Here is a 24,677-nt window from a genome sequence, read left to right as displayed (position 1 = left end):
CTCAACCCGTCGGATATTGTTTCCCGATCTATTTGGTGCCGCTTCCTGACCGTAGGAATGTACTCCTGTCGCTAGAACAGAGCGGAGCGTTTGCATTTGCATTGAGCTCGCCCGTGAAAGGCGGCATTCTGTTCGCCGGCACCTGGGGCCGCGCGAGAAAAGAGCAAAGCGCAGACAAAAGACAAGTGCAAAAATCCAGGCCCAGGGACGGCCCGAGCGCCACACACAGACCCCAAGCCGCTGGAGCAGCAGGAGTGGGCCGAACAAAAGCCACCCTGTAAGAGAGCCGGCCAAAGGCAGCGGAGGAGAGCGCCACCCCTCCTTTTCCCACCATCACGCCTTCCCCGCCATGTATTACCGGCTTGGCTGCATTATCCATGGCAGCCTAATCGGGCCAAAGGAACGTTGTCCTAGATTGCTTTCCCTCCCCCCTCGGCGCCTGACCCCGCAGGCCCGGCCGATCCTATTTGTCACTTATTAAAGAGCTTCTGCTGAGAAGGCGAGGGAGACGTTCGGGTGGAGAGTTAATGACAGCACACCCTCGCACCGGGCACACGTCCCGCCGATCCCGAAGCGTGACCCTGAGTAGCACAGGTACACGTGTAGAGACAGCCAAGCGTACGCTGGAGTGGGATTTAAGACTTCTCACGCAGAAAAGGCTAGCAAATGCACATCGTTTTCCACAATCGTACATTTTATTGACTCTGTATTGGCTGACTATTAAAGCGCGTGCAATGACGGCGACAATCAGTGGATATTTGAGTATTAAAAGATCGTTTTGAGTAGAAAATGAACTCCACATGTAAAAAAAAACATTAAACCTATCAACAAAAGCAACCATGAAACAACTTAAAAACAATAAAACATTTCTACAAGCTTAAATGAAATGTACAATTTACTTTAATGTTTTAATTCTTGGCTGAACTAAATGATTTAATGTAGATATTACACTTGTTTTCACGTAGCATTTACTTCACCATAAAGTCACTTTTTACAGTTGTATGGGTCGAAACGATCCATTGCTTTTGTGCCAAAAATCATCAGCGTCCATGTTCCTTAAAGATGTTTCGGATGTTTCTTTCTGTAAATATATCACAACTTCCATTGCATGAGGCATTAATTTCATAAATGCAACTTTACCAAAGGCAAACCTCTTTTTATGGTGAAAAAGAGATTAAAATGTATGTTGATGCAACGCCGAAATCTAAAAAAAGTAATATATGCTTCTCACATAATACATTTTTTTTTCTCTCTTTCCTTTCCATGTTTCTTACTGTTAAAGTATGTGCTTTTATAATACAGTGAGATATTGTATTGTACATGCTACTTAAAAAATAAAGCATTAAAAAAAACGTTTTTTTAGCACGTTGTGCAAACAATAACGCGCATCTATTTTTGTCCCGTCTAATGCTAATCATGATGTCAGTCCTCGCAATTTTAAGACTATTTGGCAGCATCAAAAACACAACACAAACATGCATTAGTTGACCTTTAAACTAGAGGCTGTGTGAATGATAAATGAATGTTTTGTGAATTTATAGGGTAAAACGGGGTAAGAGATTTGAGATTTAATCAGCTGAAACCATTTTAAGGTAAATGCATCTATACTCTGGAAAATACTGATCCATAGCATTGTATTGTGTTATGAATATTGAAGTCGTTTTTTTGTTAAGGCCTCGGGGATTTGTGGAATGCGTGTTTTTAGGCTAATATAGTGAGATCTTTTCATTTAAATTCATAGCTAAAACATAAGCAGTTAATAGCAGAACGTCGTCTTTGCTGTTGGCTACGACGCTGCAGTAAAAGAAATAAATGGAAAACTTTTAATGTACTATGCAGTAAGGATCATATTTTGTGAGGAAGAAAAGGAAAACATACTTGTTGCTATGATTTTGATCAATTATGCAACTTTGTCGTGGTAGAGAATTATTAATATTTTATGTTTAATGTAAAACTAGCTACAAATCAGTAGCAGGAACGATGTGCAGGCCTTTTTAATCACCGCAATGGGTTTCTTTCCCTGAAGAGTGAAAAAGTGATACATTATTTCAACTAAACTACACAACCCAAACAGTGTTTACACACAAAAGCAGGCTTCAGAAGGTACTTCTGGACCCTAGGAGAGAAATTACAACAGATGTACAATTTTGGGCTCGTTTTTTTTTTTATGTAAAGTACATTATTGGCGAAACATCAAACATCTTTATTTAAACATCAGCTGTTGTTTAACCACTATGGCCATTTGATTTATTTGAAAATAATGAATATAAATAATAATAAAAAAAATAATAATAATATATAAATATAATAATAAAAAAAAAATATATATATATATATATATATATATATATATATATATATATATATATATATATATATATATATATATATAATTTTTTTTATCTAATGAAATGCTTTGAGTGAGCTATCCTGTTTATATTATTGCCACCGCAGTCAAAATCAATTTCAGAGCTACTTCATAATAACATGAGAGCAACAGTAAGTCCAGTTATACAAGTATCTTTAATTACAGTGCATTTCTGTCAAAATAATAATAATTAAAAAAAAAAAACAAAGGTTAACCATGTCACTATACATATTTTGCTAAGAGGTTCACATAATTTTGACCCAAAGTAATCAGTGTCTATCAAATTATAGGTTAAATGGGAAAAGAAAAAGAGAGACAGAAATAAAGTAACTTTAAAACCCATTAGTCCTAACATTGTTTAACATTGAACACGAAGCTTAATCTGAAACAGGAGTCTCTGTCTGTCATAAAGGCACCACGGCTAGTCTGGGGGAAAAATGACATCCAAACACACAACAGAAAGCTCAAACGCTTGATATTAACATGCCTTTCAGGTTATGTCCTAAATTAATAAAAATGCATTTTTCTTTTTTAGATATCGATTTAGAGCGTGTGGTTAGATGAAAGCGTTTCAAAGGGTGGTTAGAATCGAGACCAAAATAAGAAACAGAAAGTAACACTTTAACACAAGAGTGTCAAAACACGAAATTTAATGCTAGGCGCATAAAACCAATCTTTCAGTTTCTCTTTCTGGGTAAAAAGTGTTCGGGTCACATTTCAACACTCATAAATAAAATAAACAATATTTTTGCATATAGAAAATGAAACCTATTTTTGCGAAACGACTCGTCACATTGTTTTAACTAAACAACCTCCAGTTCTATAAAAAAAAACAACCCCAAAAAAAACGTGTCTGAAAGTATTACTTCACTCTACTACAAACCTTGATTAACCTGAGCCAACATTTCTCCCACAAATCATCTGCTGTGTACTGGGAATCTCAACAGACACACGGTTGTGTAGCTGACTTCTCAACTCCACGGCTCCTAAAGCATCATGACGGTAAAGCTAGAGGTCACTTCAGCCTTTGCCGAGAAGACAGTGTAATGGTTTTTTGGTTTCTTTTCCTCAAACTCGAACCGTTGCGTGTGCAGGTAGTGTCTGTAATGTTTGATTTCCTGTCCTCCGCTCAAGACAAACACGACAGCTTTGTTTACAGTACGTCTAAGAAAGAGTCTTATAAGCACAATAAAATAATACATGTGCGAGATTCAAATGAGACCCGGCCGAGTTTACAGACGTGGCCAGAAAAAACAAAAACTACGAAAAAGTCAGGAATAAACGACGAAAGACTAAATCTATTTTGCATAATGGTGCTCGAAAAGCTGCCTCACAACAACGAGGGAAAAAAAAAAACCTATTTACATTAAACGAGAGAGCGACGCTTCGACCGCAGGGAACTGTTCTTCTGTGTTAATGGGGTTTGAAATGAGCGCAGCTTCCAGCACCGTTGATTAAAAACAAAAAAAGTAAAGCAAGTGTTGAGAATACCAAGCTAAGGAAGATCATCAGTACAGCGAGGTGGTTATTTCTGGTTTTTGAGTTGATTGGACAACCAGTCGAGTCCTTCGTAGAGGCCGTCGCCGCTCGTGGCGCACGTGGCCTGAATGTACCAGTTCCTGTGCCTGAGCGAATGCAGCCCCAGCTTGTCCGTGATTTCTGCAGCGTTCATGGCGTTCGGTAGGTCCTGCCGGGAAAAAAAAACGGGTCAGATGCGTGAGAGTGCGACCGGAGAGCGATCGATCGAAAGCCGCTCGTACCTGCTTGTTGGCAAACACGAGAAGAACTGCTTCCCTGAGCTCATCCTCGGCCAGCATCCTCATCAGCTCCTCTCGTGCCTCGTTCACTCGCTCTCGGTCGTTGCTGTCCACCACAAAGATCAGACCTAACCCGAAAGAAAAGGACAAAAACAGATTAACGGACTGGTGCGTGTGATAGAAATGGCTAACAATGGAACCAGCCTTTTATTTTGTCCCAGGCATAATGGACTAAAAAATATGTGCAAAATATGTGCAAGTTGCCGTCGATTTAAAACCATTTATTATGTTTTTTTCCGAAAATGAGCTTTCATGCAGCGTGCAAGACAGCTCCAAGTGAATGAAAACATCCTGCAAAGTTTTACATCTGAAAGTGTCCCGTGTCTAAAGTTATTGTCTCTCAAAAGGAAGAACTCAATGTGAAGGAGTTGTTTTTTGAAACCAATTCCACATGATTTCATACTGAGGTCAACATGAAACATTAGCATGCTGCCGCCCACTTGTTGGTCTGAATGAAAATGCACATTTATTCTTCGCCACTAGGGGTCGCTTTTGGGAGTTTGGGTGTCAAGGTAAAAAAAAAATGCATATTATAAGACAATGAAAGTGTTTTTTTGGCCTTGCGTGCATGTCAAGCTGCTGTCAGACACAGTATTTGCTGTTTTGCCAATAAAAGTAGTCCCCAAACAAAGACGCAGCAGAACGTTTGTGCACCTTCAACCTTACACGTGCTATCAGGATGCATTCTGGACTGAACACTGTGTGAATAAGGCCATGAAGAGTCACTTCACTTCTCTCCTTTTGAACAAATCAGCCGAGTGAATGACTGAACCATTAATGCAGTGACTTGCTGCCACCTATTGGTGGATCTAGTGGATCTTTCATTTTATATTTTTCTATACCGTTTTTAAAAATGTATTTATTCATAATTAAAATATAAATTAATATTAATTTATAATAACTTAAGCCAAGTTGAAATATTTTTAGTGCTGCCAAATAATTAAACGTTTTTATATATTCACGTTTATATATATATATATATATATATATATATATATATATATATGTGTGAACAAAAAGTTTTATGTTGGATGCGATTAATTGTTTGACAGCACTCATTTATTAATATTCAAATATTTTATTGATTCAATTAAACTCAAACCACACAAACATATTCTTAGACACCAAAACAATAACAAAAAAAGGGTGCCAGCGTCAGATATGAACTACTATGAAACCGTGTCCCAAAAAGGATTCAACATAAAAGATGAAAAGGGCTGTCAGACACTATAAACTTTCCAGAGGAACCGCAAATTCTAATTGCTTTCTATTCAATACTTTTCTAATTGAACACGATAATGATTAGTGTTTAGAAAGTAATTTATTAATTCGATTAGATCACGTTACTAATTATATTAAAACGGCAATCACGGTAGTTTCTCTTGTAACACAAAATAATAAAAGTTACTGTAATGTCAAATACATTTTTTTGTAAGTAACTGCAGAATAAGCTCCCGTTTAAGCAAGAGCACGCCAAGCTACTTCCACTTTCTCCTTAAAACGGTGTTTCCAGTAACACATCTACATACAGCCAGTCACAACAATTAATCTCGCTTTCTCCATGTTAACAGATTACATAGAATCTGATGAAATGTTTATATAACTATATTTTCCTGACATGCAGATTGATTCTGTCTAGATGTCTAGAAACAGATTAGGTTAAAGATCCAAGAGGGTGTCGGGCGACCGTACAAATGTGACATTTACAAACCAAAACCTATAATATCACCGCAGCAGGCTCCTGAAAATATACGGACTGCACCGAACACCGTCAAGTGAACACACGCAGATTAAACGAACAGCATCACCTGTGGAAAAAAAAGCCTTACCTTGTGTGTTCTGGAAATAATGGCGCCACAACGGTCGAATCTTATCTTGACCGCCGACGTCCCAAACTGTGAAACTTATATTCTTGTACTCCACGGTTTCAACATTAAAACCTTGAACGCAGAACGGAAGCATAAATTTAGCATAAAATAAAAAGCGTATGTATTCGCTTTCAGGCACTGACGAGTGGCCTACCGATGGTTGGGATGGTGGTAACAATTTCCCCCAGCTTCAGCTTGTACAGAATCGTCGTCTTTCCGGCGGCGTCAAGGCCCACCATGAGGATCCTCATCTCTTTCTTACCGAAGACTTTAAAGAGGTTTGCGAATATGTTGCCCATGTTTGACAGACGCCTTTCTCACTTCACTGAAACAGAACAGGACAAAAACCATTAAAATCACCAACAAATGTAACGCAACAACCCTACATACGCTTCACATGATGATTAAAGTGGCTAATCTCACAGCGGTCACATCACACCTGATTATTGCACGTAGAACAGGTACAACAGCTGACTTAAAACCAGGAAAAGCTGCAAAAAGCTCCCATGAAAGAGCACACGAGTCTTCACAGTAACTTTTAACAACTCCACAGCTTCTACAAGCACTATTAAAATAATATTGTTCAGAGGAAATAGCAGAAAAGCATCATCACACAAACACACTTATAGATTTCAGTGAGGTTTATTAACTTGATTTTCACGTCTCTATAGTTATTTTACATATAATAAGTTGAATAAACTAGATTGTGGATACACATAGTATTTACAAAACATATTTAAGCTCAAAAGTTAAATAAGTTTATGTAGTAATTAATCTATGCAACATTAGTTACTTCAGTAGTGAAGTAGATTGTTGTTTCCTTTGTCACAGACACTCACATCTGAACCGATTTCAATCCGTTTAACTCCGACATTCCTATTCTAATCTTTTTTCCCCGCCGAGGATAGCATACCGCACGTTGTTATCGTTTGTTACCGTTTTGGAACGCATCAAAAACTTTAACCAAAGCCGAAATTAAGTGCGTTTTTCGAAAACAAAAACTCACAGTTCAAGTTTCCTCCTCAACTTCAAGGCGTTTCCTCCCTCAAGATGGCGGGTTTCCGGCCACGTCAGTGCGTCGCGCATCACTTCCGCCGAGAAGGTGATAAATAACAGAGAACTCTGTGGGTCAGGTTCGGTACTACACGTGTTAGCTGCTAGTTTCTTACGGGTTTATGTTTTTGACTCGGGTACAACAAGCACACTCGTAAAGCAATACGATACACTGCTTTTTGAGCGATTTATTTGATTTTTTAACATTAAAGTACTTTATGGTGGTTACGTACGGGCTTAGCATGTTAACATTTTCTCTTAAAATAATTAGAGAAAAGATTGTCAGCATTTATATTATAGCAATAACGAAAAATCTAAATGAATTATTCTGCAAATAACAACAATTATTATTATATTAAAAAAAGATATTGGAAATAGATGTCTAATCAAGTTCGTTGTCCTTTGCTGACAATTCTTGACCCTCAATTAAAAAAAAAAAAAATAAAAAAATTTATTTTGTCACATACACATACATACATGGTACGACATGCAGTGAAATGTTTTTTTACAACCGTCCAGCGTCAGAATAGAAAACAAAATATATATCTATAGAAGAAACAAGAAAACAAAATATATATCTATCTATATATATATATAAATATAAAATATAAAAAATATATATACACGAAGAAGTGTGCAAAGTATAAAAGGTAAAAAATGAAATAAAGTATAAAATATAAAATATAAAGTGGCTGTATCTAAATTCAGTGAGCTATACGATATTTGCACGCCCAAAAATGTCACTTTTAATATTTTTACTTATGCACACAAAGGCCCTGGTTCATTTGTGTAGCATCAAAGTACGTTGAAAGCAGAAAGCTCACTTTCCCCCAGAGAGCTGTCTTTTCATGCGGCGTTTCTCGGGGCCAGGTTAACAGCTGCTGCACCTCTGGGGGTGGAAGTCTGAGACCTCAGCTCCGAGTCTCCTCCACGCTGGCACAGAAATATTAATAGTGCAGCGAAGAAGCACAAAGCTTCCTGTGTTTGAGCTGATGGCAGGTGCATGTAAGAACTACAACGGGACAAACAAATGACTATTGCTGAATCATCAGTAGCTTGTTAATTTTTTAAAAATGCAACCAAAAAATGACATTATGTCATTTATCATATTACAGTTTAATAAAACGAGATGTGCACATGATATGCAAAAGTGTAAGCGAACAGTTATTTTAGACAACTAAACTTTTTAAAAATGATTTATTTAAACATAATAAAACTCTCACACTGGATTAATTTACCACTTTAAATGTGGATCTCCAACAGCTTTTCCCACGTTTGCATTTATTTACATTTTATTTACATTATTTCCTCCTAAGAAAACCTCTTAGATTAGGCAAATTCTCAGATCTGTTTGTGATGATGGTATTTCTTTGTTTGCAGGAGTTAGGAAATGAATCAGTCCACCAGAGGGGGCAGCAAAGCGAGATCACAGCAGAAATATACATTTTGTTCCTTAAACAGCGGCGAGGGGCCAGCTTTATGTACACAGATGCAGGTGTATGAGTATCACTGATGTATTCCAAACTATAATGCCTTTTTATTCTTTAAGATGCATTGACATACACACATTATAATATTTATATATAATGATATAATGATATAGTGATTCTACTGCTTGTATTCGACTAAGCTCTGACAAGGTGCTGTAAATAACCGGTTAGTATTAAAACAAACACTATTAGTTCGTTTTTTAGAAAATATTCAAAACATATGTTCGATCAAACCACACACTTAATTTAATAAAACTGCACTTAACGGTTAAAATACACGTTTAACAATTCGTAACAATATGCAGTATTGGATATATCAATGTTAATATTGAATATTGTATACACAATATATAAATCAGCACAAACTCTAAACTTCAGTGACAAAATATTGGCATGTCAACATAATTGAGCTCATGTTACTAACCACAAAGACGTCTGCACGTCGTTATCGAAATAAATATGGCGTCTTCTTGCAACATTGAACAATAAAGAGTTTTTAAAATGGCAGAATAAGGTTAAATCGTCATATATGCATGTCACTTACTGGACCAACAGCAACAAAAAAGACAAAAATAGGTGGTGGTTAGCTCTATTTAATCATTTACAGTCAACAATCATCATTTCATAATCACAGGACAAGGGCATATCCAAAAGGACAAGGTTGCTCTTGATAGCTCAGGAGCATTGAGGTGTTAGTTAGTTTTTATGGAATATAAATCCCCTGCTGAATGCTGGACTCTGATTAGATGACAGACATTTTAAGTTGCTAATTATTTTAAAATAGTACTGATTAAGTCATGTGCACAAGGCCACAGGCCGAGCAACTGCATGGTTACTGGTGTGATACAACATTTATACAACAGCAAAATATAATAGAAATGAATACTGAAGAACTTTTAGACAGTATTTTAGATACAAGGTCAAGGACAATATGAGTTTTTAAACTAATAGAGTTGACAACAAGTGATTGCAACCAGGTACAATTAAAAAAAATGAAAACAGAAAATATATACACCAAACTGATTATAATATTATTCAAAGCTATAATAGTTTTCACTAAATTTGCGATTGCTAAAATAACACCGGCATAGGATCAGAACTAGCAGTTGTATGGATTTCAGTAAATTGCACCGCTCTATATAAAACAGTTCTAGGTTTTAATTTCAGAAATATTTTTCATATCTTACATGAAGAACTCTCACTCTCACATAAAATACTGTTGCCGTCTGATCTGAGACGTACGTTTCATTCCTGTGTTTGCCAAGATGCTTATTAACGTTTATCGTTTCTTTGCATTTCCCGTATTTCTTTCTCGTTTGGTTTGTTTCCATGGTTTCTGTTTTTGTTTACCTGTTCCTAGCTCAGTTCACCAACTTATACTATGCCCTAATAGTATGTACTCCTTCAAAAAAGAAAAAGGAGATGCTTTTGAATGCGTAGCAGAAGAGCAGACAAGCTTCTTGACATGGAGCATAGTTATGCGTTTTCTATCACCTCAAACCGATTGTGTCAAAGTTAACATACTCGACATCCATATAAACACACACTTTGATTTAAATCATTTACTCTACTCAAACAGTTCTTCCTACTGTATCGAGAGAAAACAAGCGTCACGCTGATCTAGTTGTGGTTCTTTCATGGTGAGAATTCTGCTAATGTTTATTGTATAATGATGCATTTTATAGTATCGGTTTTGCTATTATGCTATTTGCTATTATTGTACCTTTATGAAATGCTTGCAGGTGAAATATAGCACAGATAACATGCAAACATCATTGGCCTGTTGCAAATGGACTATGCTTCAAATTGAATTCACCTCTAAAAGCGTAATAGGGCAATATATTTGATTGTGCACAGATCCAAAATAGTAGACCATTTGGAAACTTTAAGCATGCTATTTTCAACATGCTATGCATTGGAACTGTTTTTTTGGGATGTATAGTATTCACATCAGCTATTTGTCAATTCATGTTTTAACATGTTTAGGTCAGGCCTTTGAGTTTTGCCGTTACATTACTCATGACTTAAATACTGATGTTGCCACTTCGTCATTGATAAATGTAGTTAAACTAATACATTTTGCTAGAGAAATATATAAGTGGAATAACAATGCATTTATCAATAACTCAATTATTTTTGCTAAGCAACACACGCTCATCTTAATAGATTCGTTAGAGAGCAAGATAAAGGATAAATATGTAGAACAGCAAATAGTTCTGGACAGGCCCATCAATCTCTATTGCAGGTTTTATTTATAGGGTCACTCCCCACAAAAAAGATAATCCCCTTAGATTTGTGTATCGGTAGCATGGAGCGCCGCTTCAATGGAGGAAGACCGCCAAGGGACAAAACGGGCCTCTCAGTAGGAAATGGGGCTTGCAGCTCAGTAGGGTACAACCACGTTCCCCTCTGAGACGGGGCCTGGAGAGCAGAATCTTGCACGGTGTGAGAACAGTGTGTTTTTCAAGGGGATTGTGGGAGAATGTGCATGCATTGAGATGAGTTTGGGGTGTCAAATGCGAGCCGTGCTGTGCTGGCTTTGTCAATTGAGAGTTCAGGGGAGCAACTCGCCGCCTGGTGCGCTAGGCGTGTCTGCCATCATAATAACGTGAATGACGACAATAGCAAAAGTGCATCGCCGTTTGTTCTCATTGTGAAGAACTGACCGAGGACAGGAACAACGAGCCTCGCTTAATCGCATAATGTGTGTTGCTTTTTGACGAAGGCTGACAGACGCGGAAGCACCCCTCTGTTCTCAGACGCCAGAGAGGCCGTGCTACAAAAAGACCTAAGACGTCCAGGTTAGCAAACAAACAACGTTAGGACCACGCCTCCTCTTCCCTCGCTGGCTCACCGCGTTGGCAGCGGGAGTCGTTGGGCACTCTACCCCACGCCTCGCACAGTAGGGGTCACCGTCGAGAGGGGCCGGCTACAGCACGAATAAATGCGCCTCTCAGTGTCGGCTGCCAATCAGCTTTGTGTGCTGATTACCGATAGCCTGAAAGGTCGTTAAGGGGATTTACATCGCATTTTGCACCACTTCCGCAGTCGCGTCAAGAAACGTGCGCGGCCTTCGCAATAATTGATTTTCACCCGACAGCTCGAAACATACTCTTTTGGTCTGAAAACTGACTCGTGGTTGGAGCGAAAGGCTTAAAGAGGTGCAAGGGCTCATAAAAAGCATCACTAGGAAAATAGAATAAAATTAATAAACAATGTCAACTTTTAGAACGCCAAACTTCCTCTCCAATCCTTCACTGTGGCCCAATTTGCATGCTATCGGTCCTAATTAGCATTTAAAGTTTAAAATAGTGACAGTATAATAATTAGTAAACAATATTCTGATGGATCCACAATCAAAATGTGCACTATTGCTAATTATTGTTAATTTGCAAAACAAATTTAATAAAAAAAGTCTCATGGCCAATTTGAGGTGGCTAATTCGTAAGAATTTGTGCACGATTTTTCTAAACCCCAGTGAAGAGTAGGTTTATGCGCAGGGTTAGCTCATTTGTACACATTTATACGATTTGACAAAAATCGTGTGGATTCGTATCAGTGAGGTCATACAAATCGCGCAGTAAAAAATCATAACCTCGTAAAAAATGTACAAATTTTTGTGAGATCGGGCTGCAAAAAACCCACTGGCGGATGAGGATTTGATTAGAACTACGAAGACAAATTAAAAGCGTTAAATAAAAAAACCCTACGGACATGTGAGATGATGGTCAAGTAGAGAGTTTTAAGTCAAAAGGGTTTGAGCAATATCCATCAATAAAAATAATATTTAGCGAATGTTATCCACATATTTTATGTAAACATTTGGTCGTTGACTTTAATATGCATCGTTATGCAAATTCGTGAAGAGAATCCGCATCTGGCAGATTAGCACACCACTGAATTCAATACAGTAAGAAATGAAGTGCGGAGGATGTTAAATGCGAGAAGATGATTGACAGTGCTGTGACGGGATGCACGCAAGTAAATGACAGAGTGGTTTGTTAATGATGCATTTATGATTGTTTGTGACTCGAAGCTTTCCTATCTTCTAATGCGTACTCAGAATCATGCTATTTCTGCAACAGCTTGCTGCAACCATGCCGCCAACGCTGTTAATGCACTAACACAACACAACCGCATTTGCATGACTCCTATCTGGTGTTCGGCCACTTGGCCCATGAAGCCAGGGTGAGGTAATGAGAAGGAAGTAAGGCTTATAGGGGAAATTTATTGAACGTTGTGACATTTCCTGGTTATAGCACCTGAACAAATGAAAACCATGGTTTGCTTTCCACCAAGGCCCCTTAGCCTTGCATAGCTATAAACCTTTGGAAATCGTCATGATGTCTGGTTAATTTGTATGGCATTTGTATAGCAAATATATTTTGAGATATATAAGTGTTTTTTGTCCATGCAACAGGAATTTGATCAGCATTAATGGCTCCACGAAGAACCTTAAAATCCATAGAACCTTTCGAATGCAAAATGATTCTTCAAAAATGGAAATACTTTCACCCTAAGAAACAAACAGTATATAAACAGTACACTCAAACTCGATTTAAAACTCCCTTTGAAAGAAAAACTATTTTAAAACATAAATTGCAACCAATGTTGTGTTTTTGCTCCGCCTCAGATTAGTTCGGAACAACTTGAGAGAGTGACATGTTGACAGTATTTTTATTTTGCAGTAAGCTATCCCTTTAATGCACGACACGCATTGTAAAAGCAGCATAGGCACTTCCAGGACTGAACATAAATCAGCATAGCTGCTGTTGGTGCCACCTTGTTTGGCCCGCTTTGTGAAATGTTTAGCTTGTCAAAGCAAACCTGAGACCAAAGACAGTTCCACTTGTCATTTTGATCCGTAAGCCACCCTCGCCTCACAGGTTTTCGTCCTCTCAGGATGAAGGCTAAGAGACGGCAGCCGAATTCCCCTAATGGGGTTAAAGGGAGTTTAACCATCTAAAGAAGCTCTCAAAGCGTCAGAGATCTCATGGCTCTAAGGTGGTCCAGGCGTGTCTCCTCACTGCATTTCACATCACACCAGTGTCTCTTTTGATACGATCAAATCCCCACAGACAGGCTTTTCTTCTTGATGGGCATAATTTCTTTAATTATATTTAATCCCGCATCTGTGGCATTGATTGTGAAGTATGAATCACTTTTGACACTTTAGAACGCTGTAATGCGGTTGTCAGCGTTTCACCCGCGTCACAAAGAGACTTAGAGCCTCCCGTTGTTTTTTATCAGAATCCGAAGACAGTGTAAACAAACGAGGACGCGCGAAAATACTCCTTGATAATGGAGCGATTCATTTTTATGTTAACGCAGTGTCTTGTCTGTGCGCCAACACCTGTAGCGGCTTCCAACTCCGAGACCTTTGGCATTCCCTCTCTCGTGCTGTTTCAGAGCACACCTGTCCTCCTCAGGGCTAAATAAAATACCTCAGTACCTGGCAGGCGGCAACAACCGCTCATTGCCTCTGACATGGCGGTGTGGTAACGTCTCTGGAGACTTGTCATTTTGCTTTATTAAGCCCCACCGACGGGCCGTTTGACACTGCGTGCGAGGTCAAAGGTGTCGGGCCACTGAGAGCGAGAGGTGGGTTACACTGATTACCGCGCAAATTACAGCCGAGCAGAGTCGAGCAAGCGAGCTTCATAATTACAAGGGATGTTTGCACCATGAAAGGCCACTTGAGAGACTTTATCTGTATGCGTGTACGTGTTTGATCTGCGAGGTGGAATGTCAGTCAAGGCCGCGTTTGAAAGCACATCTGTGCGAAACGCACCGTCCGTGATGTTCGAGCGCAGTAAAATCGGTTGGAGCTTTACAGGAATTTTTATGCATGCCGTAACGGATTTGAAATCGGCTCTTTGAGCACGGTAACCCAGCGTCGGTGCTCAGTTTTTAACCTGCGCAGGTTGGTCCTGGCTAAAAAGCTCCTGAAAAATCAGGTAGTGGCAACAATCATGCATTTAAAACGTACGTCGGAGAAATCACACGGAAGGAGGCGTGTCTTGACTCAGAGTTGCCAGATCTTGCTAAAAAACAAAACAAAAAGTGCTCTCTATAAATTAGTCTTCCAAACATAAACACAACGGTGGTTTTAATTAAAACTCCTGAACTAATCTTTAGCTACTGCAGTATAACTTCAGTAAAAAATGGATGAACAGAAAAGTGTCCTAAAGATCACTATTATATACTTAGCACAATGATAATAAATAAATACATACAAATGTTAATGTTAGGTTCAAGTTTGAATGATGCAAATTTCTGTTTCGCTAATTATTGCATTTGCGATCTTCACAGCGTCTGACACGGTTGACTAAAAGAATCCTTATAGCTGTCATGAAACTGCAGATGAACACGCACGAAGATGATAAACCCTTTAATTTAATCCACGCAAGGTATGTCTTGTCACGCACGTGTACGCTGACATTCACATAGCTGACCCGCTTACACTGAACAGACAGAAACTTAAATACACAGACCAAAAGAGGATAATTAACAAGACACACCTGAACATAACGAAGAACTTAAATCAATAACCATGACAACTAACTAGGCAGGGCAAAACCCAGCAAACAAAGCCCAAACACTGAAAAACAACAACAAATTGTGATTATAATGTTATTTAAAGGTTAAAAAACATTTCTGTCAATGTTTGAAAGTATTTGAATTTTTATACAATTTAAAATTTTCTGCATATTTAGTACACTAGTGCACATTAGTATACTAAACATTTCTTACAAACAACTTTTTTTTTTACCCACGTTATTTTTATATTTTAAGAATATGTTCTATCAACATTACGAGAATTGTTTTTCAAGAACAAATAGCATCACAGGGACGTTCTGAGGATGTTGATTTCAGAACGTTTTCTCTCGTTTTTATAAGAAGAAGTAAAAACAACAATCATGAGGACATTTTGTGAGAGTTGTGGGGATGTTCAGTCGCCTGACAGCACTTTCAAGACTGCTTCTCGAAATCCACTGTGCTCTTGTCTTTTGTGAAAAACCCCCCGAATTCGACCACTGTTACGTCCGAAACAGTGTGCAAAAAAATTATGCTGTAGGTGTTAAACATTTTTGACCTAGTTATTACATTCCATCTATAACATCTCAAGCAGGGACTCTTTGACTCTGAGCACTCAGAACCTCGTCATTCATCTAATCCGTTTACTCAGTGACACAATAGTATACAAAAATGTCAAATTTAGATAATTACAAATTGCACAACCATGTTCTATAAAGACTCTAAGCATTGTGAGGTCTCAAATCCCGGTTAAGACTCTCCATTTTTTAAGCTAAAATGGATAACGCCAAGAATCTTTTATCCTTTTATCCTGTTCGGATCCCTTAATCCTGTGGCCATTTCAGTTTTCTGCTGTTATTTCGATTCAACGCAAACAGCGCTTGCTCAGTTGTCCAGCTCTGGAATGCATCTGTACTCAAGAAAGAAGAACTGCTCAGTGGTGCCAAGAACAAAATTAGATCTCTTTGAGTATTTTAATGAGATGAACTTAAGTATTCACATTTGAATAAAAATGTTGAAAAAAAGGGGGGATAAAGGTTTTTGTAGTTTCACCGAGAAACACCGAGAATCGCAATTGTTAACCTATTTTTTATTTTTTGCTAGATTTAACCTAATGCAGCCAAATTAAAACAGACGATGTTTTATATCACCAATTAAACTAGATTTTATCGCACGAGGCAACCTGGCAACAAAATATCTGTACAGCGTTATACGGCATGTTTTAAACTTCTTTTCTATTTTTTATTTAGTAGCACATCTATAACAGCGCTGCATGTCGCAGACAGCGTCCGATTTCAGAAATCCGTTTAATTTAATATTCCCCCCCCTCCGTCCATTCTAAATCCTTAATTAACCCCTAATTTGAACCTCCCTATAAACAAATTATTTACTCTCTATTTACCCTGCGTTCAATGGCATTCTTAGCGTTGAGCGGTCAGACCGGGGGGCTGGGCAAGCCGGCACCAATAAAAACAGCACTAAAATGCAATTACAGTGCCTGAAGAATGGCCAAGCTTAGCAATTTGCCTGGGTTAAAGCAAGGAGATTGCAAGTCTGAGGCCACTTGGAATTCTGTGCCTGCCCTGTGTGGGAAAAACAGTGGGATGGCGAAAACCACCCTTTGTGAAGTAATTACTGGAACTAGTCGTGAACAGCAGCAGAGGGCTTCACTAATGATAACCCCTCTCCTCTACCCCCTCTAGTCACCTTGTCATTGATATACTTACGCTGATATAAGCACACTTCACTGCGGGGTGGGTTCACACAATGGATCTGTGCTGAGTTTTCTTCCCGTCACTATCATTTACATGCAAACCAATCCAAATCCGTCAAATTTGACCCTTATAATGCGTCATCCACAAATAGACAGGGTGCTAAGTAATGAGAAACGGCGGTGTGTCAGACATTATGCTGAAGCATATTAACCATCACAGACAATTGTATGCAAAGTAAAAGGAGTAAAATATCTTCACAAAACCTTTCATTTAAATGTTATAAAATTTTCCATATAAAACATTGATTACAGTAATGTGCTAAAGCGTAAACTGTCCATTATATATATATATATATATATATATATACCTTATTGATACAATAATGTCATCTTGTACAACTACCCTAACGCTACCAAATGTTTTATTTCTAACTTTTATTTATATAGTTATTTCTAACTTTTCTTATTTATGTGTATTGAAAATAAATGATTTTCTAAAAGAAGAACAAAGGTTCACCTGGATTCGAACTTGTCAAAATGAAACGACTTTTGTAGTGTTGACTAATTATTATTGTTATTATGATTATTGTTATTATTTTTTCTATCTTTGGCTATTTTTAAAGGGTGTTTTTTGGCAGGAGGAAAAACTCGAACTAATCAACAAATTGAGCGATTAAGCTTAGTCAACATTTCATTGCAATTAACTTTGCACAACTACAATTAATACTGCAATTAATCAAATGTTCTGCTACCTGAAGCTCTGAGTTCAGTTCAAATTCTGTTGTAAGCACCTCTAATTATTGTGTAATCAGCTAAATTATTCAGCTAAAGTCAGTTCAGTGTTGGTTCAGTTAAATTTTATAAGAGCGTGAAGTTAGTGACAATTTTACAGAACACACAATTTCTTTATTCAGCTTGATTCATCAAGTTACTAGTCATTCAGTTTTTCAGTTGGTGTGTTTGGTTGGGTTGTGAAGATATATAGTGCTGAGTATTGTCAGCACAAAAGTGAAAACTGTTTTTTATGATTTTGCTTTAATGATGTGTTGCAAGGAGTGAAAAGCAAACAGTCCTAGTACTGAGCCCTGTGGTACACCTGTTCATTTACTCATACAGAGTAACACCTTTTCCAGCAACTACCTTAACCTTTCCAGAAGGTCTACCATGCAGGTATTAAACAAGCTAAACCTGGTTTAGCTTCACCAGATAACCAGTCAAGAGCTACGGGTTTCCAGCTGCAGGTTATCGCAATGGACCTTCTCAAATCTATACACATTATGGCCATGTGACCATCACAAAGAAAACGTACAAAATTTAAGTTGAAGTAAAACAATTTTGGTTATTTAAAATGTGTTAGAATTAATATAAATTTCTAAATGGTCATCAGGGTTAAACGTATTTGTTTTATTAAGCAAAATCGGAATATTTCATTTCTCCCTGCTCCATACAAATAACGGCGTTGAGTTTTAGGGTATAAAGTGTAGTTGTGACAAGAACTGAGCTGGAGATGACTGTAAAGATCACCATTTTCATGAACACTATGCATAGTGGCCACAACAAGAACTACAACAACAACACACACCAGAAAAAAAAAAGTCCTTTAATGATACATTCAGAGGTTTTAAGCTCAGGTTTCTTTTGGGTGAATCCAAACGGAGCAGGCAGTCAAAACATGACGTTACAAGAACAACTGTGTGTCACGTCCCAACATACTCATTACATGCTGTTCATAGTCATTTATCTAGCACTCCAGAAAAGCTACCTGAAACCTTCCACAACACCAGCATACTAAACCCCAAATATCACTTCTCAGTTAAAACTATGCTAAATACATTGCAATTAATTCATGCTCTAGATCTAAAAGCATGACCATTGTTTTGAGCAATAATACAAATACATTTTCAAGCACTTTTCACAATACGCATTGCTTTGCAGAAAATAATAAATGCTGATAATATCTGCATGCCTTTTGGTTGAATTTAGCAGATCGGATTCAAGCAATCAAGCAGTAGAGATTTTTGGTATGCGAATATACTGTGTATTCAGATGAGGTTGAATGTACTGTTTCTGTTGTGCCACTGTTTTGTTTATCTGAATTTGCCCTTATTTATTCCGGTTATCAAAATGCTTTTTGGTGGACTGGATCATAAGTAGACAAGGAAGACACATTCCTAGTTAAACCTGCTGTTTTAATATTATTTGTTAAGGAGAGGATCTATGGGCCTTTTCTTATCCCTCACTCTAATATTGAGAAATACGCTTACACAATTTACTTTGGAAATTAATTAAGAGCGGCAGGTTTTGGTTTATGCTCTGCCACCCATTCATCAATATTACTGGCAAAAGAACCAAGGAACCAAAATAGTTAGATGCAGCAACATGCAGACATAAAATATAGAGATGTTGCTTACCGTTTCTATGTTACTTATCAGTTTGTTTTAGTAAGGATATGATGGAGAAATTACCTGCCAGGTGCTAAACTTTACTCCTTTTTATTGTACCACATTACTGACCTCTCGCATTTCACCAGCACCTTCTCCTCCACATTTTGTTGTCCTTTCAATGTCTAGCTGAAAATCTCTTGCCCTTTCAACAGCAAAGTAATTTAGCTGCAAATACCTCAGACATCAAAAGACTTGTCATGTGTGAAACGAGAACTGTTTGAGCAGAGGTGTGACTTTTGCGTAGCTCCACCTAACTTTACTTCTTAACATTCACCCAAGAAGGCATTTATACATCGACTTGCGTGGATCTTAGATGCATACCAGAGGCCCAGTAATCAGATGCATTGATATGCTGTTGTAAAAGTCTGCTGAACTTCAGGTCATTAGATCAAGAGTGAGCGAAGTGTAGAGCTGGAGGACACTGATTGCAATTAGGTCCATTGTCTTCTATTTATATGGTTATTGGGAGGTCCCGCTTTGACTGTGTCAAAATTCTCACACTCGTTGAGTGAAGTCTCCCGCAGTGGAGCTGACAAGTCCTCTTCAGGCAATTACCTGCTAACTAGGTTGCTCTCACCTTGGTGACAAGCTTGTTAGGTGGGTTTCTGCTCTGTGAAAGCAGACAATTTCCTTCACCCTGAGGGTGAGGTGCTCGGCTACTGTAGATTCTGGCTAATTTGTGAATCAGATTCTAGCTCTGGTGCCTCTCTGTCTGATATCCGATGGGATTTAGGGCTGGAAACACATAAATCTTACAGAGAAATTTCTCAATTCCTTTATCTTGATAAATGTTTTTCCTAGTTTATTTATGTTGGATATGGACACAAAATCACAAAATTGTGTTTTAATTACTAAATTGCGTTTGTGTGTCCATGTATATTTGGATAACGTGTTTTGAAACGACTATGTATTTTTAAAATCTCACTCTATCTATTATAAGTGTAATGTGTGTACTGTACACTGTATATATACACTTTCTGTGTGCTTCATATTCCACGAATTTGCTACCTTGTTACCTACTCTAATTACCAAGATGTATGCATTTTAACGTGTCAGTTTTACTTCATTTTTGCACAAATTTTGGTCATTTCTTCAGCATTTACACAACTGTGCAGTATATAAAGTATATTTCCAGTCTGAACATATTTTTTAGATTGCTGTCCATCTGACCTACAATGTCAGTCATGTTGTTTCCTGCCATTCACGTCTTTTTTCTGATGGCCTCACAGGATAGTAAAGCGTCTATGGGATACATACTTTAGAATCTCAAAATGAATTCAGACATACTCATTTCATATAATATTTTTGTCTACTACACTGCTGGGAAGGGTAGGTTGTCTGATGGGTTTATACATATAAGAACTTACTTTTTTATAATCCAAATGCAAACTCTCTTTCAAGAAAGGAGGTTTTTTGACAAGCAATAATGATGGCAACTGCTAGATCTTGGAAAAAGTATTTCCCTGTATTCGCTCATGAGGGGGCCGTGTATGTCAATATTTTTTGGATAGCGGAGTTAGGCAATACTAAGGCCTAGCTTCTGGCAGGGACATTGTGAGAGGAAGAATGAGTTATCAGGGGTCCTCTATTAGCCTCTAGTATTGGTGGGCTCTATTCACTTTGGCCTATAATCTGCTTCAGGGGCTGATCATTGATGCAGTCCTGTCACCACAGAGAATTTTTGCCCTTATTGTCCCCCAGAGAACTAAGCTGGCTCCTGAGCTCTCTCAAAAGAATCAAGTTATTATCAAGGGATTTTTCCCCTTCTTTCTTTCACACTAAAATCAAGAAAGAATGATGCTATTGTGTCCTGTGTGTTCCCAGCTCCTAATTGTGGACAAGACTGACAACTATCCCAAGTTTTAATCTGGTCTATTTATTAGACGGTTTGCTCTTCAGTGAGTCAGTGGGGGACAGATTCCATATAGACTGAGGCTATAATGTCTTCTAAGCTCTTTAAAGGCCTTTACATAGTTTTAGCTATTTCAGTTTCAGATTCAGCTAATTCTGTTGATCTGTTTCATACTTTTTCCTTATCTTAACATAGACAGAATGGTCTTTGCATTTGCCAGGTATGTTAAGTCAAGTTAAGGAGAACTTGAGGGCAGAACTGCAATTTATTGCAGAGAAACAGCAACATTTTGGTTGGTTGCCATGTGCCTAATCAGCTCAAGACAGTAGGGCAGAGGATGTAAAGGTAGTCAGCGAAGGTCAGCACAATCCAATCCTGCAAAAGTACAAGAGGTGATGCAGAGAAAAAGTCAATAGCAGGCCGACTTTGGTATAATAGATCAGTCCATGGTAGCAAGAGGATAGACCACAGATCTACAGATAAGATGAACAGGCAGATAAATGGGGTCAGTACAGTGAAGTGGACAGAGATGCAGCATGACAATGGACCGTACCGACAGGGAAAGAGATTGATAGGATGCGCAGGAGCACCGGATGAGAACAGAAGGAACAGCAGCTTTAGTACCCTGGGAAGGAAACAGGGAGTTGAAAGCCAAGACGGCACAACATGAACAATCTGGCCAGGGAGTTATTGGCCATGTTTCCACTGTTGGGACAAAAGTGTGCATGCTAGTGCTCACCAGGGCCACTTCTGTCACTTCTGGGGCTTGATTGTCCCTTGTCAAGACGTCCTTGGTGCCAATGGCCAGGTTTTTTTGGTCTGCCAAAAACCTTGGGTCAAAGCGGTCCAGCTTGGGTGTGAGGAGTGGCTATGAACAAAGGTGGCGTTTCTTCGTCTCTAGAGAGCATCAGTGCAGTGGATCATTTCATATAGTTAACAGCTACAATGCCAGCATTAGAGACTTATTTTAGCACAAATTTTACTTTCAGACAGCAGCGAGTTATCAAAATAATTTCTCTTCGTGATCCGATGTGGATTACGATTACCATACGAGGCAGAATTTTTGATATGAGATGCAAAAAACTATGCACTCCAGCCATTACCATAGTAAACATGTTAAATATGACCACTTGAAGAAATCAGACAAATCATATAGGCTATCACAATCCTCTCGTTAGGTCACGTTTCTTCATACCAGATAATTTTTTTGAATTGTGATGTATTTTCTGTAACTGCAAATAAACAGAAACATACACAAAATAAATAGGCTATGTGTTTTCTTTCCTTTGTGAATGAATAGTAAACACCAATTTATTTCTGTAACAAATTTTTAATCCTGACAAATTAATTCATTATGAAGCGCCACTTATTGTAAAAGTGGTAGAACACTTAAGCTTTGGTTTTAAATCTTGAAGAAGACAAAAAATGCAAACAAACTGGCACTTTTATAATCTTCATTTTGTGATCTCGCTAGTTCCAGTGATTTATTTCTGATTAGTTTTCTGATAAATCTTAAATTTGGTGGTGAAATGCAAGGGTTGCGTGATGAGGGGCGTGTAAAGGGCGGGTTTTAGTGAAGCATTGCACTCGTGTTCGGTGCTACAGGTCCAAGGCTATTAACACTGTCCCGACAGTGGAGAAGTAGATGGAGTCCTATTCCACTTACACCAACTCCAAAAAGATGGGTGGCAGACCAGACATCATTTGAGATCATGGTTCTGTCTGGATATTGGTCTGTGGTTTGAAGGCTCATGAAATACTAGTAGTAGTGCCAAACAGCAGACAAATCTCGCTCTAAAAGTGAGACATATACTGGAGTTCATTGTCAGAAACAACATTTTCTAGAATACCATGAATCCAGAAGCATGGTCTTCAACCACTCATGCCATCTCCCTGTCAAACAGGAATTTGGTAACGGAAAAGAAGTGGACTGATTTGAAGAAATGTTTGAAAATATAATAACATTGAATAACAGTATTTCTGCTGGTTGGAGGGAGACTGGTCACAAACTTGTTTTAAACGCAAACTGAGTATGCGTCCACAGATTTATGGACATCATTTGCCATGGCCAGACACTGAAAGCAGCCAGAGAAACCCTCACTCCCACTCACTCATGAGTTTGGAGGAATGTGTCCCCACTTGAAGACCACAGAGTGGACTTACCCAGGAACTAGTGTGGTCCACCACGATAAAAATACAGAACAACAGAGGGAATTTCCACTGGTTCTCCCTGAGACCAACAGACTATAGAAATACAAAGACTGTTCACTCTTAGACTGTGTGAATGGGAGAAAGTGCAACGCGCAATATGGCAGGAAAGTCACGCTTTCTAAATGAAAAAGCCAATCGTTGGTTGCTAAATGCATTGCATCACTGCCAGTGCATGAGAGCAGAGCTGAGCGGTGAGAATTTCAGCTTCCCGCTCACATAGGTGTCACTTAGATCGCCCCACGCAATTTTGCTCCCCGCTCACCTATAATTTTATCCCACTCTGGTGAAATCACTCCATGCTTGCTCAAATTTACAATTCCTGTGCATGCCTAACACCTGCCAATTTCAACCGCAGCCTTACAACTGGGGCACATTACCTGCGTGGCAGATGTGGAGCAGGTTGGTTTCTATTTCTATTCTGCTGTCGCAAGGTGGTTGGACCGCACCTGATAGGCAAGTATTCCGCAGGCAGTGTGAGGCTAACAGTTTTGTTAATTGTTGAAGGCACAGGTAAATTGTAGATGGATTTGTGCATGCCCTAGACTCGTGGTGTGAGTGGTATTAGAGAGGAACCAGAGTGAAACCGGAGGGAGACAGAGCGATTGCTCCGACCTTTGGATAAAAACCTGCTCTGCGCTCAGACTTTATTTTTGCGCCCTCCCCCAGCCAACTGTACAGAGGCTGATCTATCCTGAAAAATAAGTTTTTAAAATGCTGTTTGAGCATAAGAAACAACACTCACGGGGCAATTTATTTCAGATCTTTTTGCTGATTTGAAATAGGTATTTTAATCGTGAGTTCAGCAAGCAGGTTTTGATATCTCAGGATTCCCTCATTCATTTAGATCTTTCACTCATACACTTGGTCTTATTTGAGCATTGAAAATATGGCGGCCGAGTGAACTGACTTTCCTTGAAAGAGACCCACCTGAGTGTGCTTTCAAAGGTCGAATTGATGGTCCAGGAGAAAATATCATAAAAGCCTGCAGGCTGCTCCATTGCTGGTAATATAGCTTTTGTTACCCTCTACCCAGTCTCGTGTAGCCAGACATTTAGATCACATCTAATTTAGATTGATCACGTCTATCTAAAGTTCTGCCAGCGGTCTGTGGGTGTGATTTCTGAAGCTGAGACTAGGCCCTCCAGGAAGCACTTGGTTCTATTCAAGGGTGGTAGCGAGTCTGCCACTGACCGACTTTCTTGTCTTCTTGTCTTCATGGTGACCTAACATGACTTCACTGAATACCTTGCTGAGTCGATACCGCTCCGATTGTTCTGTCAGGTTTGTTGTAAGGAGGACCCAAGTGCAGAGAAATAATGAACT

At 38.6% G+C, this 24,677-nt stretch overlaps 1 protein-coding gene across 2 annotated transcripts; it reads right to left on the bottom strand.

Annotated features, from left to right (window-relative positions):
• Window positions 1-2,504: 2,504 nt before the first annotated feature.
• arf1 (ADP-ribosylation factor 1) lies at window positions 2,505-7,180 on the bottom strand. Of its 2 annotated transcripts, none has more exons than XM_043217511.1 (5): window positions 7,060-7,180; window positions 6,208-6,378; window positions 6,015-6,125; window positions 4,129-4,253; window positions 2,505-4,055 (listed from the first exon to the last, which is right to left on the bottom strand). In XM_043217511.1, exons 2-5 carry the CDS (start codon window positions 6,350-6,352, stop codon window positions 3,894-3,896), a joined length of 543 nt encoding a protein of 180 aa, XP_043073446.1. In that variant the 5' UTR covers window positions 6,353-6,378; window positions 7,060-7,180; the 3' UTR covers window positions 2,505-3,893. The 2 variants fall into 2 exon arrangements, with proteins under 2 accessions (XP_043073446.1, XP_043073437.1); XM_043217502.1 differs by lacking the exon at window positions 7,060-7,180 and adding an exon at window positions 6,893-7,025.
• Window positions 7,181-24,677: the final 17,497 nt, after the last annotated feature.

The sequence above is a fragment of the Puntigrus tetrazona genome, chromosome 2 (genome assembly GCF_018831695.1).
Source record: "Puntigrus tetrazona isolate hp1 chromosome 2, ASM1883169v1, whole genome shotgun sequence".
Lineage (NCBI taxonomy): Eukaryota > Metazoa > Chordata > Actinopteri > Cypriniformes > Cyprinidae > Puntigrus > Puntigrus tetrazona.
This window is presented reverse-complemented; position numbering and strand designations above follow the sequence as displayed.